Raw genomic sequence first — 23,518 nt, forward strand, 5'->3', positions numbered from 1 at the left:
CTAAGAACAATAGCTGGAATGCCATCGGGACCACTAGCTTAACTTTAACGGTTACTTCGGTTAACAGGCTTCAGCTTCCTCTAAGAAGCTCAGACGCCTGGCGCTCTACCAGAACAAAATTTTGTCTTAGACTTCAGTCGGAGGCAATCATATATTAGGTCAAATATTTACTTTATTTCACTTAAATCACAAATTACATACGCACACACATACACACTTACACACACTTTACTTATTTTTTGTTTTGTTTGTATTTTTATAACGATTTTCTTTTTTTTTAACTGTATCTTACCAATGAAAGGGTATCGGTACCTGTAATACAGATTATTATCTAGTACGGGACCAACGTTTTGTTTATATGTGTTTATTATATGGTTGAGAAGTAAACTTATTTCTATTTATTTATTCATTTTTTATTTACTGTAACATGTTCGAACAATGCATTACATTGCGTACAACACGTAAATAGTAGAAACATTAATCTAATCTAAATGCATAACCCCATGGTATACTACATAATGTAAAAGATATGAGGATGATTACATGTTTCAATATTAAAATGGTTTCCTATTGCACACCTATTCCAGTCCATTCCTTTGTCTCTGCGATTGTCATAGGCGGTGGTGATCGCTTAACATGAGGCAAACCACCAGCTCAGATTCCCGCTCTAACGCAAAGAAAAAAAAAACTTCTTCAGTAATGTTTTTGTTTCTTCGTTTTCAATCAAGGGCGAACGGAGTCCAAAGTCCTTCTTTATATAATACCAGCTGCACCAGACAGCTTAGTTTTGTTTAGTCATTGATCGAATAATGCAGATGTTTTAGAACAAATGGGAGTCTCATTTCATCCTTCCGGTTCCGGAAGTGGCATCTTATCCGCTTTAATTTATTTGACAGCGCGCAACTCGTATCAAAAGTTCACTTATAGACATAGGAGAAAAAAAGCCAATAGCCAATATTATATATACGTATTGTTGAATACATTATTCCGTTTTATTTTAAGAAATTCCAGTTAACAACTGGTAGGTTGATAAATTGATATAATTATATTGAATTAATAATGGACATAAGATTGAAATATCTATATCATAAATAATAATAACTCACTCAACTATCACAACGAAAGTAAATTAATTTTATCGTGTGCCTTGTAGCACAGATAACATAATATAAATATATATACTAGTACTTGTAGTAAAGCCATAAATATAATTAAGTAACAGAATGTAGGCACATAAGCATTATCTTCACAAAAAGCAGAAACCTTTCGGAGAAAATAGAAATACATATAAAACATTACATCTTAAACGTATAGTATACACTATACGTTTAAGATGCATACAATATTTCTGTACTGGATATATTGCAGTTCCAATGTACCCCTATAGCATTAATATCCACCTTTTTATCTCGATATAACATCGCATTTCTCAACACACACTCCATAAAGCCTACATTTCTCGTTAACAGTTTTTGCTAAAACCTAGGAAGTACAGATGGGAAGCTGCTGGTGGCACCGCGCCGCGATCTCGTGTACCGCTTTCACCTGTCCGTACCACATACCTGATAACTTATCACTACGTTATATAACTTATAATGGCATATTAATTCATTCGTGTTGCTATTGAACATTTCGAAGCTGGAATGTTCTGGCACTTTCAGACGTGGATAGCTTTATTTTGAAATAAAATAGGAGCTATTTATAAACAAAAAAAAAAAATTACAAATATGTATGAGCAGTTGGAGCTCTGCTACTGGAAATACCCTTAAAAATTATGTCTAAAGTAATTTTGCCTTCTTAAATTTTCAAATTCAAACTCAAAAAAATTATAAGTAATAAAGATTATGTACCCGCCTTACGTTTATCTTATAATTAAGATCTCTGCGCTTGAATAAAAATAAGGATATAAATTGGTAAGAAAAAGTTCATTTCATACTATAAACCTGTCAATATATATAAATCAATCGATTATGTATTTGCGTTTTCTAATCCGGAAATCGCGAATATATCAATGCTATAACTAACAAAAACAAACTCCGATGCGTCAAAGCGATACTTTCACCTGCGCGTGCGCCGATCTTCACAGGCTGCGCCGCAGTCGGTAAAAAGAGCGTGTGCCGGGCGGACGTGTCGCTCACTTCTGTTATTTAATAATGTACGCGACGCGATCATGAGCGACGAACTCGAGCGTTCCTCCACCGAGAACGTCACAGTAGTGACTGGAAACTTCCCAACGGTCTCCAGTCTCAAGTCTGAGGATTCCACCGAGCAGTTGATTTGCAAAACACCGCAAAAGACCACCAAGAGTAAGAAGGGGAAAAGTGTCAGTTCAAAGAGTGTGGAAGCTGGGAGTGATGATGGCCAGGGCTCGAGGCGGATTGTAGTGTTTTTAGGATTATCTCAAGTGGTACTGGGTGTGTTGTTAGTGGGGGGAGGGGCTCTCGCGGTTGTTAAGGGGGCGGCACTGTCGAGGGTCGGTGCGGGGTTGTGGTCGGGGTGTATAGCGGTGGTGGCCGGCGTGGTTGGAGTCATAGCTGGCATTAATGACTGTTATGGATTAAATGGACCTACGTCTGGGTATGTTATATAAGATGAAATCACTGTTAGTACTTAAGTAAGATATAGCGCCTAATTAGATCAATGTTCAGGATTTTATATTGTCCACGTTTTCCACCAGCGTTCAAATAGTAGATGAAAATTTATTTAATGTTCTAGGCATAAACGTGTTTAAATTATGCATTAAGTTTTTAGCTCTACTAAACCATTTTGATAGTTATGCTGCAATGTTTTATTTCATTAACTCAGGATGCTTTCATTTAGAGATGCAATTAATTGGTCCAGACTTTAATGTACGCAATGTAATCGCTTCATCTCCTTCCAATTATAATTCGAGAAGGTCTTTGCCTTACATTAGAACGAGTATTTGCCCTGAAGCGAGCGACGGTGTTTAATTAGGTGGAGTCTTATTACATGGTCTCAAACGAGTATTGAGGTGTACAATTTTCAATACACGCCTTTCAAATTTGAACGGCCATGCCATATTTGGCTTCTCACAAAATTATTAAGTAAGTGCCAAAATGTACCCTATGAGACATAGATCATATTAAAAGTAGCATGAGGATAAATTCGTGAGCAAATGAAAATAAAATCAATTATGCCTTAAGTTTTAAGGCTTTTACAAATAAAGTAAACTAAACGACTGTACTGGCACGCGTGAAGCAAGCATACGTTAAAAATAGAGTATACTCATACGGTTGCACTGTTAGACCGATATTAACCAAACATACCTAAGAATTACTGCAAAAAAACTGTTTTTAAATTAATGGAACTGCATCGAAATCGGTTCCTCTATTCGAGAGCTAAGGCCACAACACACACAGACATCGATGTCAAACTTATAACACCCCTATTTTTACGTTGAGGCTTAAAATTGAAGTGAGCTTTTATTCTGAGGAATATACGATACTCTTATATAAAAGATCTTCCCAAGAAACTTACTTCAATTTTGATCAAATTGAAGCTGTCAGATACAGTCAGTACCTATTTCTATAGAAATTTATAAGAGAATAATCTAAATATGTCGCATTCTTAAATTGTCAATGTAATGCCGGATCACTTTACGCGTGACTTCTCGTGGTCGCCTCCTTCCGTTTCTCGATCCATGTCGTTTTTAGGGTTATTTATTATGGAGGTTTTTGTGTCTACAACCGTATCTTCTAACCATTATTATTCTTCTATATAAAATTTATCGAAATCAGTACTTTGAGAAATCTTTTTCAGGCATGATAAACTATATTTAAATCAAATTAACAGTTCTAGAAGTCATTATAAAGTTTGAAATGAAATATAATAATTAAATGAACAATAATAAAAATACAATGACATAAAATTATAAACGGCTACAAAGAATGTTGTGGACATACATTCATACTAGTTATGTTTACATACATATTGCAATTATATTAATAAGATCCTTTTCAAATTGATATTTATGTGAACAATTTATAAATATGTAGTAATAAGTAAATTCCCGATTCCCGTTGTGGGGTATGGGGCAAATATATTAAGCATCTGCTAGACTAATTGATTTTCTTTACCGATAATTAGTTGAGCCTTCTACCTCCTGCTAGACCCACACATTTTCTGTCAGGAACCATCAGGAATCGAACCCAGGGCCCCTCGGTTCTTAGGCTTTAACCACTATACAAATGAGGCGGTTGAACATAATTAACCAACAACGCACACTTACTGTAGTATAACTGATCCAATTTCTTCAATGTTTTGGTGTTGAGCACAACGGCCGCGGGAGAAGCGTTGCTCGGCCAAGCGTGCGCTGTTCCGGCGCGCGCGCACGCGCTGCACCCGACATGCACTTGGCGTGGTGCTATTGATAGACTCGAGCGAGTGTTTGTAGTATGTTATAGAGTGGAAACTTAAATTTGCGAGTAATGTTATATTGTTTAGAAGATTATATGTATTAAATTCGAATATTATTTTATATGCTAGGTGCTAAGTGGAATCTTATGAGTATATAAGTTGCAATCTCAAGTTAAATTACTATTTTACACATTCATTTATTACAATATTTGCAGAAATGTTGTTTAAAAAAAAAACAAATCGTTTTTATTATTATATACCAGACAACATATGTACCAAATGATTAGGTATAAAAAAGAAAGTAAGAGTTTAACACGAAAATAGAATGTGATTTTAAATTTTTTTCTAGAAGCATGTTTATTTATAACAACCAAATTATTGCTCAATAGTTTTGAAGTATTTTTATGAACGTGTTTTATCAATACTTGCTATTGCGATAATTTCGCGAACTAGTTTAAACCAAATTTTTTAGATACATTTAATTTGTGTATTTACCCAATAACTTCTGTATTTCATAATTTAAATCTCACCATATGTGCTAGTATCATATCGACCCAAATAATTTGAAGCCAGTCTAGATCAAATAAAAAGGAAATAAAGATACAAAGAAAATACTTTAAATAATTCGTAGAGCTATGCCTCTGCGAGTGAACAGTCCGCTTTTAAGATTAAAAGGATAAGGAAAGGAAAGGCGGCTGGAAAGAAGGAATGAACTGGGAAGGGTGAGGAAAAGGAAACGGGCCTCCAGCTCTCCCACTCACCGTACACTCACGAAACACAGTAGTATACACCTAATTCACGCCGGTTTTCTTTGTTGGTGCGGTACTTCCCCGGAGCGAGCTGGCCCCATTCATGCCGAAGCGTGCTCGACTCCCTCGACATATAGTACTCGACTACTTCTAGAACTCACAAAACGCAGGCCCCAATCGCCAGTCGCCAATCGCTCTGCTCGTCACAATGCCACTAGTGCAGAATGCAATTTATCGGACACACGCCACTCGTCACTGACGTGTTAACCATTTTTTGTGACGGCCAACTGTTATTGCGACGATTGGGAACATTTCGAATCGAATGACTGACAGCTATAGAAAACACTCTTATAACATGACCCGTTTGGTCCTTATTTGTTGCTTTTAGAGGCACTAGAGAGGTCACAAACGGTGAAGACTATAATATCTGCCAATTGTTTGTTCTATTTCTAGCTAAAAGAATTTGGCAATTTGTGAATTCTATAATGTAACGAGCAATGTAGAGTGAAAACGATATTTTTAGTATTCATTCCCTATCTGCTTATTTAAAGCTAAACAATATTTACTCAAAGCGTCTGGTAAAACAGGAAATTTAAAGAAATCTTCTACTTAAATATTTCCTCTCCAGATATGTAGGCATTAGGTATATGAATGGATATTGAATGCAGCATCCCTTTATGGTTTTTAAAATTATATCTTTTAACCATAAAATGCAAGAATATTTCTTATGAGCTTGTTATTGTACCTTCATGATATTTACACGATTGTAATTGTAAATTTTCAAACATGTGTGAAATAGAGATGCTATCTAGTGCTAAATAGATATATTTTAAACTCGACCTGTGCATGCACATGCACACACACATGTGTTCATTAAAAATTCATCAAATAAACAAATGTGTTTCTGCTCTGAATTAAGTCTATTTTATATTGAAGAAAATAAGAAGGGACATTTTTCGAGAACAGCAAAATCCAAATCTTTCGTAGTAATATCATTTTTATACAATACACATATAATAAAATAGTAATCAGAACATTTTTGTACATCAAATATTTTTTAAAAGAATAACAGAAAGAAATGTCTAAACCACATTGTTTAGACATTTTTTCTGTTTTTCTGTTGTATTATGAAGTTTTTTTTATTAAAATACTACACGAGATATACCTCTAAAGTCATAAAAAATACGAAAATCCACTAAGTACAAAATTTGTAGCCCACGCGAACGGAGCCGCCGGCAAAAAGCGAATTATAAATATTGTAAGATGTATAAAATACATTAAACACACTTCCGCGACGAAATTATTTTGCATGGGTATACACATTCTATTGAAAGAAACAATAGTAAGTTTGTATATAAACAAGAAACATTATGTTAAACTAGCCATCTTACCCATAGAGCCGCTGTGCATCTGCTTTCACCGTTTTCTCAACACTTTATAAGTTACAAGTGTGCGGAATTTTCAATCTTATTCCCTGTATATTTGGTTCAATATTGCTAACAGAATAATAATTGAACATGTAACGAGTAATTAAAGTAAATATATGCTTCGTAATTGTAAAATATTGAAGTTTCTACGGCAAATGTTGTAAACGTGTAAAGTTGTGTACATTGATTTGTGACGAAGTGCTAATAATATACTAGTTTGTTAGTTGTACATGCCTTTGTATAAATTGGATAAATATCTGCCAATGTATGTACTTAGAACCATGATAATTATATAATGTTGAAAATGTCAAACAAGGCAAAATACTGTATCCAACTTGGTATCGTATTTAGGAAATGACCAGCAACCTAACGAAGTAGAATATAATTTAACGCGCTCACTGTTTATAAATAAACTACTGAAAATAGATTATTGTTCTGCCATCAGTGAATTCAATTCTGGTCAGTTTTCAACACAGGATTACAATACTTCTTTATTGAAAAGACGTTGTTTCCCAGGGGCTTGCTGACTGCATTCCTGGCGCTGTCCCTGCTATGCTTAGCGTGCGGCAACAGCGCCGCAGTGCTTGCGGCTACCGGCCTGCAGAGGGACTCGCTGCGGCCGCCCTCGCCCCTCAACACCTTTGAAGTGAGTATAAGACGTATTATTGGATAAAAACTGAATGAAATGCAAAATGGGACAAAGTGGTAATTGTTAATTAGAATTAGATGCTTGGAAACATATTTCTCTGACTTCAATTAAACAGAAACTTTACATAATTTTCTTTTTTTAATATCATAGTGGGCATTGGAGCTGGCGGGACGCCTGATGGTAAGCGCTACCAGCGCCCATGAACATTTGTAGAGGCGTAAGGTCGATTGCAGACCTTACGCCTCTACGAATAACTATTGCTGACTTCAATTTCAGAAGGAATTAATAAAGGATTGGCGAGAGGAATAAAGTAAAGTACTGAGAAGGGGAAGGAAAAGGATATGGGCCTCCGGTTCCCCCACTTACCGAACGAAACATAACAGAATGCTATTTCACGCCGGTCTTCTGTGGGGCTGTGGTACTTCCCCGGTGAAGGCTGGCCCAATTCGTGCCGAAGCGTGCTCGACTACACATACAAAATTAAAATATTTGTACTGTAGAAGAGTCTTTACCATCCGCCGCGTAATATGCACCTTCCTAAAGAAATGATCAACTATTAAGCAAGCTAGTTTAAAATGTTTTAGAATTCAATTGAGTGTGGTATTGAAATGAAATAGATTTTTATTTCAATTGAAAAAGCATTAATGCTAGTATATTTTTCAATAATAATATTTTCTTTAAATTATAATTTCAATATACACATTTACAAAAATAATGGTTTCAATGTTGTCTTACTGATTAGAGCATTTATTCGAACGTAATTAGTTTACAGTTTTCATTTGAATTTATTTTTACGATAGCTTTTCTTGCCTTTTAATAGTGTAATTGAATGTATACAGGAAATTCAGTAACGTATCGCCCAACGTTACATTTAGTGTATTAGTCAAAACTTTCTATGCTTCATTACGAATGGCTTTGTGTTTAGTATTTAATAACAATTTACTATTCAAACGTCAAATACATTATGAATCTATTGAACTGTCGGAACTTAAAAATGACCAACTCATTACTCCAAGAACTCAAGGGTTTTTATCATCACGATACTGTCTATGAATTATACCGAATTTCTTCTGCATTAATAACATTATAAAAGGAGAGAATAGCTATTGTCATTATAAGTAGGCTAGACTAATATACGTATCATCGAATAATCGTATTTAAATATACTACGAGTACATATCTTTGGGGGAGGCCTATGTCCAACAGTTGATGTCCTAAAAGGCTGTAACTAACGAACGAACGAAAGAACATATAATTTATCTAATATTAATTTCCCTAACAATGTTGAACTAAGGGGAATAAAAATTAATTTCAAAGATTATACGCGAGGTTAGGATGACATTATTGCCCATGTTCAGTGAAACATAACAATTATCAACACGCTGCAATCGTTTTGAGAAACTTCTTAATTTTTTTACAAATTTGTATCATTTTAGTGGAAAGAACGTCGCTCGTGATTGCGAGGCTGTTTTAGCTTTAGGCTTTGGTTTAAAACAGTGTTTAACTAAGAGATCTAGGTTTAGAAAACCCATACCTCAACTATATATTGCATTCTAAAAAACAATTAGCGAAAATCATTTTGGAAGACCACACGCTGCTACTTTGAATGCAATGAATAATGTTTTTTTTAATGCTAGAGCGGCGGACGGTGCGCCTTATAGTAAGCGATCATCACCGCCCATGAACATATTTTGTAGGGGTGAGGCCACAGCAAATGCATTGCCTGCTTTTTAGGGGTAAGGGATAAGGCAATGATTTATGAGGAGAATTACGGAATTAACTGGGAAGGGCGAGGAAAAGGTACCGCTTTCGGCTTTCAGCAACATTTATTTATTTATTTATTTATTTATTTATTTATTTATAAAAATCACTTGCCATAACAGGACAAGCCCAATGCGACAGTGATACAAAAAAAAGAACAATTTTACAACAAACTTAACTAACTTAAATACTAGATACATGCTTAACTAAAATATACTTTCTAACTATAACAACATAAATACAATAGCACCCTTGCGAATTCACTCGTGGGACAATGGAATAGGTCAGAACATAGCAGTATGCAACTATTTCACGTAGCAACGTGAACTTTATGTAAATAACTTTATCTAAAATGTACAAAACTACTAACTAACGAACAATGTGCAAAAAGTTATATAGTTGTGTTTATAATAAAATATCTCATGTAAGTGACTTTGTCATAAAGACAAAAAACGTCTTAAACAATATTAAATATACATGTTTCTCGGAAACTTTGAAAAAAAGAAAAATAATTGTTTTAAAGCAGATATAACATCAACTATTTTTCAAAAGAACACTTTAAAATTTGTTACGTCCAGTATTTTTATTTATGTTTGAGTATTTATATTTATGTATATATATTACTATATAACATAATTGTTTTTCTTTTAGTCTTGTTGTTGTTGTAGTTTTCATTTTAGTAGTTATAATTTTTAACTTCTTCGTCACTACTACCGTAACAGCTTATAACCCTGAAAGTAAAGAGAGAAGATGCTCTGATTATTTCCACAGTTCATGTTGTAGTTCGATTTCCCTATTGATTTAATAATGCCGATTATGTAACCTTATAAGGTTTACACTTCTGAAAGATATAAGAAGTAACAATCGTTTATACAAATATACCAATAGTTTACAGAACAAACCAATATATACCTTGTGTGCATCAACATGTATTATTTCGCACTTATTTTTCTCTGTGCTTTTATTAGAATATATTCTATACAAACATATAAATTAAGGACAACACTATCACCCAAGTCAGTTCATACCCTATTTGTATGACAAATATAGCAAAATCCGTTCAGTAGTTTCACATTTATAATATTAGTGTGATTTTTCAAAATATTTGTTTCTCCGTGCATCAGTGCACTTAACTCGAAATGAAGAAGCAATCGGCTCGGGTCATTGAACCGAAACAACTTTACTGAAACACAACAACATTTCAGGGGCTTGTGTAAAGCGTTGTATTACATTTGCAACGCGAGCCGCTTGGTGGAGCCTTTCATTCGGCAATGAAGTAAAAAGACTCATTACAAGACGTGCAATTACCAATTTAAATATTAAAATTAACAAATTAATTATCGCTCGTATTATACTACGATTAATAAGTATGAGATAGACAGTCCCATTTTCTCCACATAGGATAAGAACTATGCTCTTTCGCGGGTCTCAAACAATCTCATGCAAATCGGTTTAGTGATTTAGGCATCAGGAAGACAGACGAACATAACTATTTTCGCATTTATAATATTAAGTCACACAGATTATAGGTATTTTTTTGAGCTTGACTTCTATCTAATATCACTCTTCATCTACTCACTCTCACTACATTCAAGGAAGCTCCGAAAATACTTAGGGTTTCTCAAATATCTTCCAAGTGATACAGATAGAGCGATTAGTTACGTTTTAATGTAGCATAGATTTTTTGTGCAATTTGTGCTAGACGAAGTTAGTTAAAAATAATCAAGATGTAATCAGTTGGTTGATTAAGCTCGCGGTCACAGTTCAAGGTGCGTCGACTGCGTGACTATGAGACCATGTAGCACATGATGATTTTGTTGAAACTCGAAAGTATTACTGTATGTACAAAATATAATTATTGCGAAGACGCTGCAACCTTGGCGGGCCTGGGAACCACAGCTCTTGATCATTTGAGGATTCATTCAATTAAGTTAGCAAATATTTTTTTGTTATAAAATGCTATCTATAGAAGATATGAATTTCCAATATTTTTCTAAGACTTAACTCAAACTAAAATAATCTCTAAACATGAGATTTATTCTTATGTTATTAATCATCTCTTTATCACAACAAACATTACGTCCTCTTTTATGTGCTTCTTTGAAAAGGAATCGAAATTCATGTATTGGCAACAAACTTTATTCCCTCATTCAGTCGTTTTCCCGTCCAAGAAAAACACTTGACATCATTCGAGAATTTCCCAACGTGCAATTACAAGGCTCGATTTCTTTAAAGAGATTACACCGGTGCCTCGTTATAACCAATCGATGTTCAGCATCCATTGTCATCTCTGCGTCATTTTCCAATCTGAAGCTCAAAATTGTAAGCCCTTCACTCCGCAAGCACTCGTGCAGACTTGCGATGGGTACACATTACATAGAGGCAGTTGTGGAGTGTTTGGAAAATGAGAAATTTAGAAAATTTACTACAATTCTTTAATGAGTACAGTAGGAATGATTATATGGATCTGGATGTGATTGTCTTAAGCCATAGGCCCGTTTCCTTTTGTTCTCCCTTCCCAGTTTATTCTTTACTTCCAGTCGTCAATATTTTTCTTATGACATATCCCTCAATAGCGGGCAACATTCGCAAAGGCACTAACTCTGCGAATATCCATGGGCGGTGGTGTTCGCTTACCATCAGGCGAAACACTAGCTCAGTTGCCTTACTTATCCCAGCGTCTCTTTACACAGGATGAAATGCAAGCGTGGAGCCCAGTTCTCACCAATATCGCGCTGCTCATCATAGCGTCAGTCCACTGCCTGGTTTGCATCGTTTCCATCTACCATCTGTCCAAGCGGGTATGCTCCTGCTTCCGCCCCAAGCAGGCGTTTGACCACAACCAATTCGACCCTGCCTTTAAGGCGCCGTGTGTGTTCCATGTGGACGAGATTAAGAAGGCCCAGGATCTGGAGAGGCTGAGGGGACACGAGCTTTGTAAAGAACTGGAGGCGAAGCTGCAAGGGGACAGCGTAAAGAAGAAGGTTGGTAGAGATTTTGTTATTTTTATATCATATACATAGTGTTGGCGTCGGACATTTTAAAATAACATTAATTATCTATAATCGTTCGCGTTTATTTGACAGCTGAAATTGTTAAATATAGATTGCTCATAATTTGGCGTTAGTGGTTGGCGCTGCGACTTGTTATATAAACGTAATGTCAGTGTCAAGTGAAGTTATTATTATTTAAATCATTGTTAATTACAATAGATATTGTGGGTAACATAAGAGATTGTTTGTGTAAGAGCAAGAACCAACTGGTAGAAGAGGTCATTGTATTATACCTATGTAATTGAAGATCTAATAGAAATAAATAGTAATGATCATGGAAGAGTGTCTTATTATCTTTGAAACCCTGAGATTCCAACAATAGTTAGTTGTTTATTTCAAAATAGATTTAAAATTGCTCGTTTGCCACGCATATTACGTCTTATGGTAACATGGTCGATTAAGTCACATTAGAAAATTAATATTATTACAAACCACATTATTTCAGAGATTCTACTGGACGGTATATGTCTATACCCGAGTGTACTGTAATAATGAAAACTGATTTGCTTGCATATTATTCATTAGCTATGTCCCTCATATCCCCAGGAGGAGCCCCAGCTGTTCGGCAGCGCGAACAGCAAGGAGCACCTGGTGGACCGGTGGCTGGGCCGGCACGCCAGCACGGTGCCGCGCCCGCGCCGCGCCGCCGGCGTGCGCAAGCACAGGAAGCCGCCGCCCGCGCCCCTTGTGCTGCTGCCAGCGCATCCTGCTAGCACGGTGAGTGAATATTATCATGTCTTTTGGAACACATTTAATTTCAGATATTTCAGGATCCTGTCTGTTATATTCCACATTGAGTAATGTATTCATCTAGGTGAATTTTTATAGCACTGAAAAAAATATAGCGTAGTACATATAAACTAAAAAAACGTCGGGTTAATAATATAATTAATAAATCGCGTTTAAAATCCGTTAAAAAGTTTTTAATTTCTAAATGTAGATTGACATATTTCGTTATTTATTTTACGTTTTGCAGTAATTGTGTAAGTATATAAATTATACTTATATTAAGGTGCGATCTATTACCTACATATATCATAATGCATTAAGCAGTGTCAAGACCAGGCGAGTAAGCAGGAAATAAATTTATTTTTCAATTTATCTGCACGTTGCTCACATCACTTTTGCTCGAAACGGTGAAGGAAAATATCGCAAGGAAGCCGACATGTCTAAGAATCAAAAAATTCATAACATGTAACAGCTGTTCCCTAATTTCTATGAGCCCGTGGCCCTGCAGTGGGATATATAGCCCAATAATGATGATTTGCTTACATTGGTTTTGAGTATTTAGATGATAAATAGCACATTTGTTTTGGCTTTAAAAATATATTCCAATATTTGCTTTGTTTCCTTACATTTATTGGTATATATTTGAAGAATTTTATTGGTTCAATCATTGCAGCACGTTCCGTGTACTGGAACGTTCACTGAGCGTTGCGAAATATCTTCCACTTTTATTATATTAATGTTAAGAATTTGATTGATTGCACAATCGTTTCATTCTCAGACTTATAATAACTTTAAATAATGTTTGATCAAATTGAATGCGAGTTAACATGTCAAAACAAACTATTTTTAGACTTCATAAAAAACAGTCGTGAAACAGGTGTCAAATGCTGTGATTTATTAAACGTAGATGATAAATACCGCATTATATTATGATAAAGTCATCATTACAACTAAACTGAAAATAAATAAATAAATCGGTCAGTAGATTTATCGCGCGTGGTAACAAACACTCCAACTTCTTTATTTTTAGTAAATAAATTAATGGATAGTGATAAAAAATAAAGAATTTCTGGGATTTCTTAACATGCTTATATTGTTTTTATTCGAGCAGAGTGAGCGCCACTCGGGCTGAATATTTAAGCGCATTGTATTTCATACGGATGCTAGAAACAAACTCAGTGGGTCAGTAAGTGGCGGTAACTTATGAGTCGTCGAATCAAATAGAGGGACCTATGTAGTAGGTAATGGACAAACAAAGAAAATACAAATTAGAACATTTGCAGAGTCTCTTTCAGTTCATAGTTTTTTAAAATTTTAGAGCGCATATTATTTTAGTCTATCTCCATTCTATTAAAATGTTTATTCCTGGTATTTCACTAAATTGAAGTTTTTTTCTTTATGACTTGATAACAAACCAGGCAGAAAGTTTATGCACTAGTTTAACTAGTACTAAGTTTATGAAATAGCTGCTAAAACCACAATCGGTATAATGTTAACGTTTACAATCGGACGGGCGTAGGCCGGATCCCTCGCGAGCCAACTGCACTTGGCAAGCGGAAACTGCAGTAGGAAGGCAGCGCACGCGCACGCCACGTTTTTTGCCCGCGCGGCGCAGCGTCACGCTCTCGTTGCTATGGATTATTGCCGTGATTGCGGATTACCCATGCCATACTTGTGGTTTTGGGGAAAGTGTCCCATGCGCACTTTCGTTTCGGTGCAATTATACTTTTATTTACATGATCGTTGTAGGTAATTATTTAATTAAATGACCGTATTAATTGGAGAGACGAATGTACATTTTGTTTATTTGCTCGCTGTTTTTGTGAATAATGAAGGAATGGCGCGTGAACAATCTTTGTGTTTAATAATCGTGTAAATGAATGATAAACAAAATTAAAGAATTATTTAGCGATAGTTTGGCATATCATCTGAAAGAATTAGTATCTTTGCTGAATATACTACTTGCATATTTGTGAATATTTTCTTACATATAAATCGTTCAATAATATAATCAAAAATAATGATGAAATACAAACTACCCATTGCTACCAAACATATCAAAATATGAAAATATTTCTAAACCGACGACATGAAACTTTACATCACTAGTCACAAGGTCAATTCTAGCGTGTTGACTTTCTCACGTCCGAGGAGCGAGAGTAATCTCCATATAACATGCTTTCCACCATTGGCATGCCGTTCCTCCCATCCTTGGCCCACAAACCGAATTTGTATTGTTATTCCGTAAACAATGCTCATTTTACGCTTGCTCTTAACCCTGATCTTGAAGCTTAGCGCAAAATGTACGAGACAAGAATGTGTTTGTGAATAGTTTTCTTATTAAAAAGTGCACGAAAAATCTTGCAATGTTATATAAATGTATTGTACATTTGCAATACAATTAAATACTAAATTATAGAGCGTGTTGTAGATATCTCTGTGTTTATTTTTCTATCTACAGACTCCTGAAAAGCTTCACTTAGACTTTGTATGCTTCAAATTAGGAATCATTGTAAAAATAAATAACAGATAAATATGTTTAAAACTGCAATCACATCTGATGTGATCGTAAAAGCATTACAACAGTTAGATTCGAAGCTAAGCAACGATCAGGAAGCGCGGATAATGCACGCAATAAATCTCCCCGTCGGCGCCTTTGATGTGCCTAATGGCGCGCGTTCCCACCGCCCGCCATTATCACATTCGTACTCTATACCTTATGCCCTATGCTCTATACCTTATGTATTAATTGTAATAATATTATGAAGGGAAAGAAATGATCATTGTTTATGGCGAAGATTCGCTGTTTTTACACGACGTACCAACAAATGACGATAATTTTGTATATATGGTATTCAAATAATTTTATTTTATCTTCTTCTTTTCTTAGATTATATATCTTCTTTTCTTTTGATATGTATAAATATGTATGTATTCTATTGTCTACAATATAAATCAGTGTTTTCTTATTTGTTAAGAATTAAATCTTATACCTTTAAACGAGCAATTCTTGTATATATATATATATATATATATATATTAATTGGAATCTCGGTATCGGCTCCAACGATTTTCATGAAATTTAGTATATAGGGGGCGATAAATCGATCTAGCTATGAATTTTTTTTAGAAAATGTCATGTTCGTGCTTTATTCGTGTTTTTTTTCCTGACATCTATTGGTGAATAATAATACTATTTTGCTTCGTAGATAGCTGGACAACTGAAATAACACATGGGCACTTTTTATACCGATATTCCTACGGGATACGGACTTACGCGGTTTCAACCGCGGGTCACAGCTAGTACGGAATATATGAAAATAAATTATGTAAGCACGTCGTCTGACATGCATCTTCTTGCTTTAAGTTGGTGCGGGATTCATATATTTATAAACAATAGAGTGTCAGTTTTGATATATTTATTTACCCTACGTAGCTATTTGGTTCTCCATGATTGCAGATGTGGCAATAACATATTCAGCTACTATAAACTATATCAAATTACCAGAGTTATCTCTCTCTGTACCTGACACTCCGAAAATAATGATACTTTTTAAAAGCACTATTGCGTACTAGCTTCTATTATAGGTTTATATTTCAAAAGTAGATCTTAAGATCGAGAAGCTTCATGTATTATCAACGGAGCAGAAAAAACGACTTCAATATAACCGTTATCCAGCTCTTCTTAGAAAAGACATCAACGCGTACGCGTAATTATATTTTTTTTCTTAATGGATAAATATTTCCTTTTGAAAATATCTATTAAAGAACCATTTATTAAATATAATCTAATTTTAGATTTACATTTTTTCAAACTTTCAAATAATTCCATATATAAAAATACGTAAATTACGAATACCCTTCATTTTTGAAGCGATGGTTACAAATTTGGAATCTTTTTTTATTCGAGAATTTTCAGCAACAAATCTAAATAACATTTAATATACCCAACTTAAACACGTGGTTGAGGCGTATATACTGTAGTTTTAATTATATTATATTACAGCATATAAGTAATATATGCAATTTGGCAATTTAGTTGAAAATTTTATTGCATATCTTTACTTTGTTTTATGCCTCCTTTTATAATGGCCTGCTTGACTAATTAAAAGCATCTAATAAATATTTCTAATTCTTAAAAGAAATGAGATACTCTTCTTCATAAGTCACGTAACACGTTACACAACAGAGCGTGCTGCGCGTGACCAATCACACAACGGTGTCTAATTATTTTTATAGCGAAGGTACTAGAAAAGTATTATGCTATCTGTGGCGAAGGGCACAGTTTCGGCGCCGCGGTGCAATGTGCGATCGATCGTGGTGTACACGGAGCTTTACCACGCTCTACGGTTGTGATTAAGTACTCCAGCCTTGTGAGAGCGAATGTTGCTTAAAATATTTATTCGCTTCACTAATTTGATTATTGTCGTATCATTGGAATGGACATTATACAAGCACTTTCATAGTTTTGCGATTATATAAATAAATAATGTAGTCTGTTATAATTTACTTAACTACTTGCCATGCAGTTAATCATATGTATAATTCTTACTAAAAACTCGTATTGAAGTTAAATGGATATTTATTTATGGGATATAAATCTTTGTTTCATGTCTTCTGCCCTCATTGTTCCCTTTGCCTTCATTATTGTTTTAGCTATTGTATAATTTACTTTTACATTTATAAACAATATGATATTCGTTGCATTGTATCGAAGAACTTCAGATATTAAGATATATAGCTTGAGTATTTATGTATATTTTATTGCTTCGTTAACTAAGAATGCAAGATAGACAATTTATATCTAACATTTTAATTTCTAATCTATTTTAATTTCTTCTCCGCTCCAGTTGTTCTAACGTAATGCTACGCGTGTATTATGACAATATATGTTTATACAAAACAACGCGAAATTGACCGTATTTCCACTATTGTAAGAACCATATTTTGTTAAACTCTTATTTTATATAAATTGAGATATACCAGTATGGAAACTTTGCAACTTTCTTACTTCTTTGTGAATAATGAATGCGTTTTTATTAAATTGCCAAGAAAATTGTTGGTACAGTCACAGATAACATAAAGTAATGTTATCTGTGATAATACTATACTAGGTACAGTGTACACATACTATTTCTTACTAGATTAGAATAGAAAAAATCATCTATTTATTTATGTACAAAAATTTAGGTTTACAATATAATATGAGGTAAAATGGATGTTATGAGATGGTGATAGAAAAGAGTTTTCGCGCCACAATTTGTTTTCAATTGTACTCAATCCGATTTGGAAGTTTGATGCGGTCTATAGTAATCAATTTATTTATAAATCAAAATCGTAGTGGTTTCAACCTGAGCCACAATATTGTAATAAATGTTTGACGTAGTTTGTTAATAATGTTGAGTTACATTATTGTCTAATGTTTTAATTAATTTTATAAAATCATACCCGTCCCCATGATAGCTATTTTTTATGCTCATAATAAGCTCTAGTCCCTTTGTAGAAAGTACAAGACTGAGAGTCGCCCGTGGCACCGCGCGCCGGCTGAAAGGGCCCGGCTCTCTCGCAATTACCAATTATAATTACAGTCTCGTTACGAATTCCAACTTTTTAGTGTTCTTGTATCTTGTGGTATAATATATTATTTGTATTATTTACAAGCCGCCTGTCTACTTCAAGTAAATAAACATTTATCTCACAGGAACGTATACGTACATAGCAAGTCGATATATTTAAGCAATGTTATTTTTGAAGTGTTTTTTGTATAAAAAAGTTTGATTCAAATAATAAAGTAGATGATTTTTTTTAATTAAAATTTGCTTATGGTTCCAAAAATGATTACATGATACAACAAAATATATTGTGAACCCCACATTAGGATTCCCCTTTTACATCGTTTATTACAAATTATTTGAAACATATTTCACAACCAATTACAACAAATTTCAATTAAATTTAACGAAGGCCGCGTTCCATCGATACAATATTGTAATCATTGAAATAATGTTTCGTATTGGTTGTGATGGTTCTTAATCATCTCAATAGATGGCGTGGGGGTCCCCTTAGTCGCATGAAACTGAAAGAATAGAAGAAATTCGATTTCTGTGGCAGGATCACGGGTGGCCGAGAGGCTAGGCGTTGCTACGGTTAGGCAAGAAACGCAGGTTCGAATCCTGCCTCGTGATCAAATTTTTTCTATTCTTTCAAAATTTCTCAAATTTCAATTAGTTTTTGTTAATAGTTCATAAGACATTACCTCAAAATGTGTATTTTTTTATATTTTATTCTATGGTTAATTGTATTTTCCTACGCCATCTTGAATATAACATCGTAGATATTTTATTACAGATATTTTTTATTACCATTATACGTAAATTATGTGCATAATTTGCAAAGCTTCAGGCGTTGTATTTATAAAAGTATAAATTCGATGTATGTATACCAAATGCCAAATAGTGATAGTTTCGTATGTCCCCACCAGCCAGCAGGTCACTTATGTCACAGCGATAAAAATGCTCAGTCGATGAACTGTTATACAATTGATGGAACTTTCTCCCATGGTGTCCGCTAGAAATCTGATTCCACGGATCAGTTTTTCCCCCGCTAATTAGCCCTACTTGCATTCCAGTTATGGGCAGTTTTCTCAACCGCTTCCATTGAGAAATCGCCACTTTGTTTTTTATCGATTTGCAATAAACTGCAATTGAAAAACGAGGGAAATTCGTTCGTTGTTAATTATTCATAGGAATGTTATTATAATTATATGCAATGGCGTTTTAACAGCTGCTCGCAAATTTCAGCATTTATTCATATTTTTTATTTGCTATTCACAATTCACTTATTCTAATATTCTTAAGTACAATAAATCTTTTTTATTATTTATTTCTAATATAAAGCTGCAAAGTCTGTTTGTTTGAATGCACCAATCTCTGCAACTACAAGACCAATTTCGAACATTATTTCCCGGTTGGATATATACAAGACCTCTGAGTGCTACTATAAGCTATCTTTATTTTATTCTGGAAAATTGACATACGAAACATAGCTCATAAAATATAATTAGTAATTTCATATTTTACAGTTATCGCATACCTCTAAAATTTCAAAACAAGAAAAATCATCCATTACAGATAATCAAGAATCCGACTAAATTTCTAATACGATATTAATTAACGTATTTGTCAGTGAGGCCACTTGCTCAGTCAGATCGATCAGAGATCGTAGATCAGCAGTAGCCTTCGTGGTACAGATAAACAATAGAGTGCAAAGACCTCGGCGGGAAAGCTATGTATGGTGCATACACAACCGTTATATTATTTTATTGCTTTTATTTATGTTTATGTAAGCATGTAAAATATATATAGATATAATGTATAACTTTATATACTGTTGCTATACCTTGCCCCACTGTATTGTCTTACATTATGGCTGTGTGAGTAATAATAAATAATAATTAAAAACTATATTTGGGTCTTTGTCATAATTAATATAAAATGTAGATTTTATACTGTTATAATTAATTAATATAATGTTATAATTAATATAGAACATAAACATATCTGTTCCCTATATTATCTGAGTAAAAGATTTTTAGGGAAAGAGCAATAGACATTCTTGTATAGGATCGGATTTATTAATATGCTTTTATATTTCGCTACGAATTTCTCATGCTTGCATGCATTCTCATGCAGTAAACTTCAATATTTAGTTGACTATTTAGTTAACTACACAATTTGATAGGACCTGTAAATTCATGTCTTTCTAATTCCATCGTATACAGGTTGTACCGAACCAAGAACATATTCAAATTTCAACAGACACATTATATAGTATTAAAGTAGTTTCAATGTACCAAATATATAAATTCCGCCAAGTCATAGTCACCGGCGCGGCGTCATCTCGCTTGCACCTCGCAAAAACAACAAAAACCTAACTGTAAGCGCTAACATTGTTTCGCAAATTGTGTCGTTGGGATTGACAGGTGCTAAATATCGGGATGGATTACGCGACTTGCGGTCTCGTTGTGAGACACGTTTGGTTTTAATGAGCTTGAAATACTGACATAATGTACATACACATATTTATTAGTTTTCTCATATGATTTACGATTTATCCGTTAGACTGTTAATAGATGTTTCATTGAAATTAGTGTTTAAAGATTATGGTATAATTTGAGAATCGACATTGAGAATTATTACCCTATTCTATATAGGTTCCCGAGAATAAAGTTATTATTAAAATTTTCGAATCATGTCAATCATTGCTTGAAACGAAGCATACTAGTATACTGGTGTGTAGGTGATATCGTCGATCAGTAAATAATCGGATCGAAGATTTATATACAGAATAATTCCATATTAATAACTTCACTAATCATTAAAGACTAAACATGCCCTTGGTATTCCTGTAACTTAAAAAAAATGTATGTATGACTTAGCTATGTTCTATTTTTTAATCGGGATATTCACAAATAGCTGGCAACCCTGGATGGTTCGCATACATGCGGTTTGCCGAACAAGTACCTAAGACCTTGCGTAGTTTACGCAAGCCCTGGTGATTGACAGGTGTACAAATAATTTTTTGTGGGTAATTATGATTTTATATGGGTGTAATTCGTTAAATGACGCAACGCATACAACGAAACAACAATTAAAAAGTAACTCGATTTGTAACAAACAAATAATTAATTGTATATTTTACAGCATCTTTATTCATGGATTAATGCTTCTTATGTTTGAAATCTATTGCGGTGGATCCCAGATTTTACTGAAAATGTATGCAAAAGCTTTCAAATCAAATTTGTCTTAAATTCTTTCAACCAAATTCCGTAGCTAGATTGATTCTAGTGATAATGTACACGTCGACGTAAGTCACCGCTGAGTGGGACAGGTCGCTTTCTGTTTCTGCAGCGAGAGTGGTCAGACCACCTGCCGCGCCGCCGCCACTGCTAGATAGGCTATTCGAATATAAAGCATTTCAATGCTATAAAACTAAATATTAAATTATTCGAATATCAATTTGAGTGAGGGAAGAAATACAGTAATGAGTAAAGTATATTTTATTGAAAAATCACGTTCCTTTGATTATTTTGTTCGTTGTAAAATTCGAAATAGAACATAAATCACATAAAAAGTAAGTGAATAATGAGTAACAAATATATCTTTAAACGAGCAACTCTTGTATATATATATATATATATATATATATATATATATATATATATATATATATATATATATATATATATACCTGATAGAATATTTATGTGTGAGCGACTTAAAACATAGGTTCTTATGTTATATATATATATATGTATATGATATAACGGTAAAATGACAAGTTCAATTTTTTTTAAAGGGGCTTATGAGCGATTATTTTCAACCAACTTCAAAAAAGGAGTAGGTTAACGATTCCATAATTTTTTGTATATGTTAAAATTTAAATTTATTACAGCGCTATTATAGACTAGTTTAATTTAGTTTAATTTAGTTCAGTTTAATTTATAGTTACATATAGCACAGCACGCGCGGTGTGGCACAGTAAAAAGTTCACGCGACCGGCAATTTGTCCATTCATATATCTCAACTCGTTTACAAATACGTGATAACGAAGGAAACTTTCGACCGGACCGTCGCGCAGACTTCTAATGTAGTCGATAATCTGTCACCTGATAGAATATTTATGTGTGAGCGACATAAAACATAGGTTCTTATGTTATATTCACGTTTTGTATGCGATCTCTTCCAAATTGAAAAGATTTTTTGCTTTTTTTATGCATGTGACATTATATTTCCATCTATTTAATAACTAGGTGACCGCGGATTTCGCGACATCATGGACTGTTTTTGTCATACTTTTCTCATCGTTTTTACCTTTTAAATCGAATTCAGATCAGCCATTCTCAAGTTTTAGCGAGATTACCGAACAACAATTGATATATATAAGTATAGACATCGTGGTGGTCTAATACCGTGATAAATTTTCAGGAGCATGTCATAACTAAATTTTTTAACAAATTACAAAAAAAATAGAACGCACCCTGTATATGAAATTTTGTAACACGTACCTGTGTATGTTTTGCGATTCGTAAATGAGTTAATTGCACGTGTAATACGATTCGTAGTTGTTGTAATGTCACACGCTGAAATGCGAGCGGCATATCGCAACGAGCGCGGTTTTTAGTCTTGCGCGCTCCTGACGAAATATTATAGCGAGTCTATAACATTTACTGCTCTGGGAGTTAGTTGCAATAATTTCCAAATGACAAATGAGTTCTGGAAGATTGCAGTCGTCTGTTAAATGGTTCATTGTCATCAGCAAATATATAGTGTTACTTTTGCAGGCCATAATCCATGACGCTAGCCAAGTTCGCGTCGGCAGATGTCACGTGACATCGAACTTTTGATTCTCGAATAATAAAGTGGTTAGCTCGTTTCAAACTACCACTGTTTGTGGATATATGTAAATAAATTGAAAAATCATTTGAATTCCTGCACGCTCACCTGGTCTCGAACCCTCGACTTTTTTATTAAAACCTGACGTCCTCACCACTCAGCCATCACTGTTTAATAAAATTGAACTACGAACGAGTGTCTCTTTCTACGTTGAAAGTGAAAGGTACAAATCGACGATCGAATTAATTAATCTAAGGTTATTTTTAACTATATTTCTCAAAACGATGGATTTCGTTACGTAAAGCATTCGTTTCCGTTATTTTATAAGTACGCATTTGTTGTGGTGCATATTTATATATTTTATAGTAACTTTGTTGAG

General features: G+C 34.1%; 1 protein-coding gene across 1 annotated transcript in view; it reads left to right on the forward strand.

Annotated features, from left to right (window-relative positions):
- The first annotated feature begins 2,073 nt into the window (after positions 1-2,073).
- Positions 2,074-23,518, forward strand: part of LOC119832657 — a 36,146-nt gene continuing 14,701 nt past the window's right edge. Inside the window, exons 1-4 of the mRNA XM_038356361.1 lie at positions 2,074-2,577; positions 7,070-7,199; positions 11,657-11,947; positions 12,563-12,733. Of these exons, the coding sequence (XP_038212289.1) occupies positions 2,171-2,577; positions 7,070-7,199; positions 11,657-11,947; positions 12,563-12,733 (999 nt within the window). The 5' untranslated portion in view covers positions 2,074-2,170. The remainder of the gene's footprint in view (positions 2,578-7,069; positions 7,200-11,656; positions 11,948-12,562; positions 12,734-23,518) is intronic.

The sequence above is a fragment of the Zerene cesonia genome, chromosome 15 (genome assembly GCF_012273895.1).
Source record: "Zerene cesonia ecotype Mississippi chromosome 15, Zerene_cesonia_1.1, whole genome shotgun sequence".
Taxonomy (NCBI): domain Eukaryota; kingdom Metazoa; phylum Arthropoda; class Insecta; order Lepidoptera; family Pieridae; genus Zerene; species Zerene cesonia.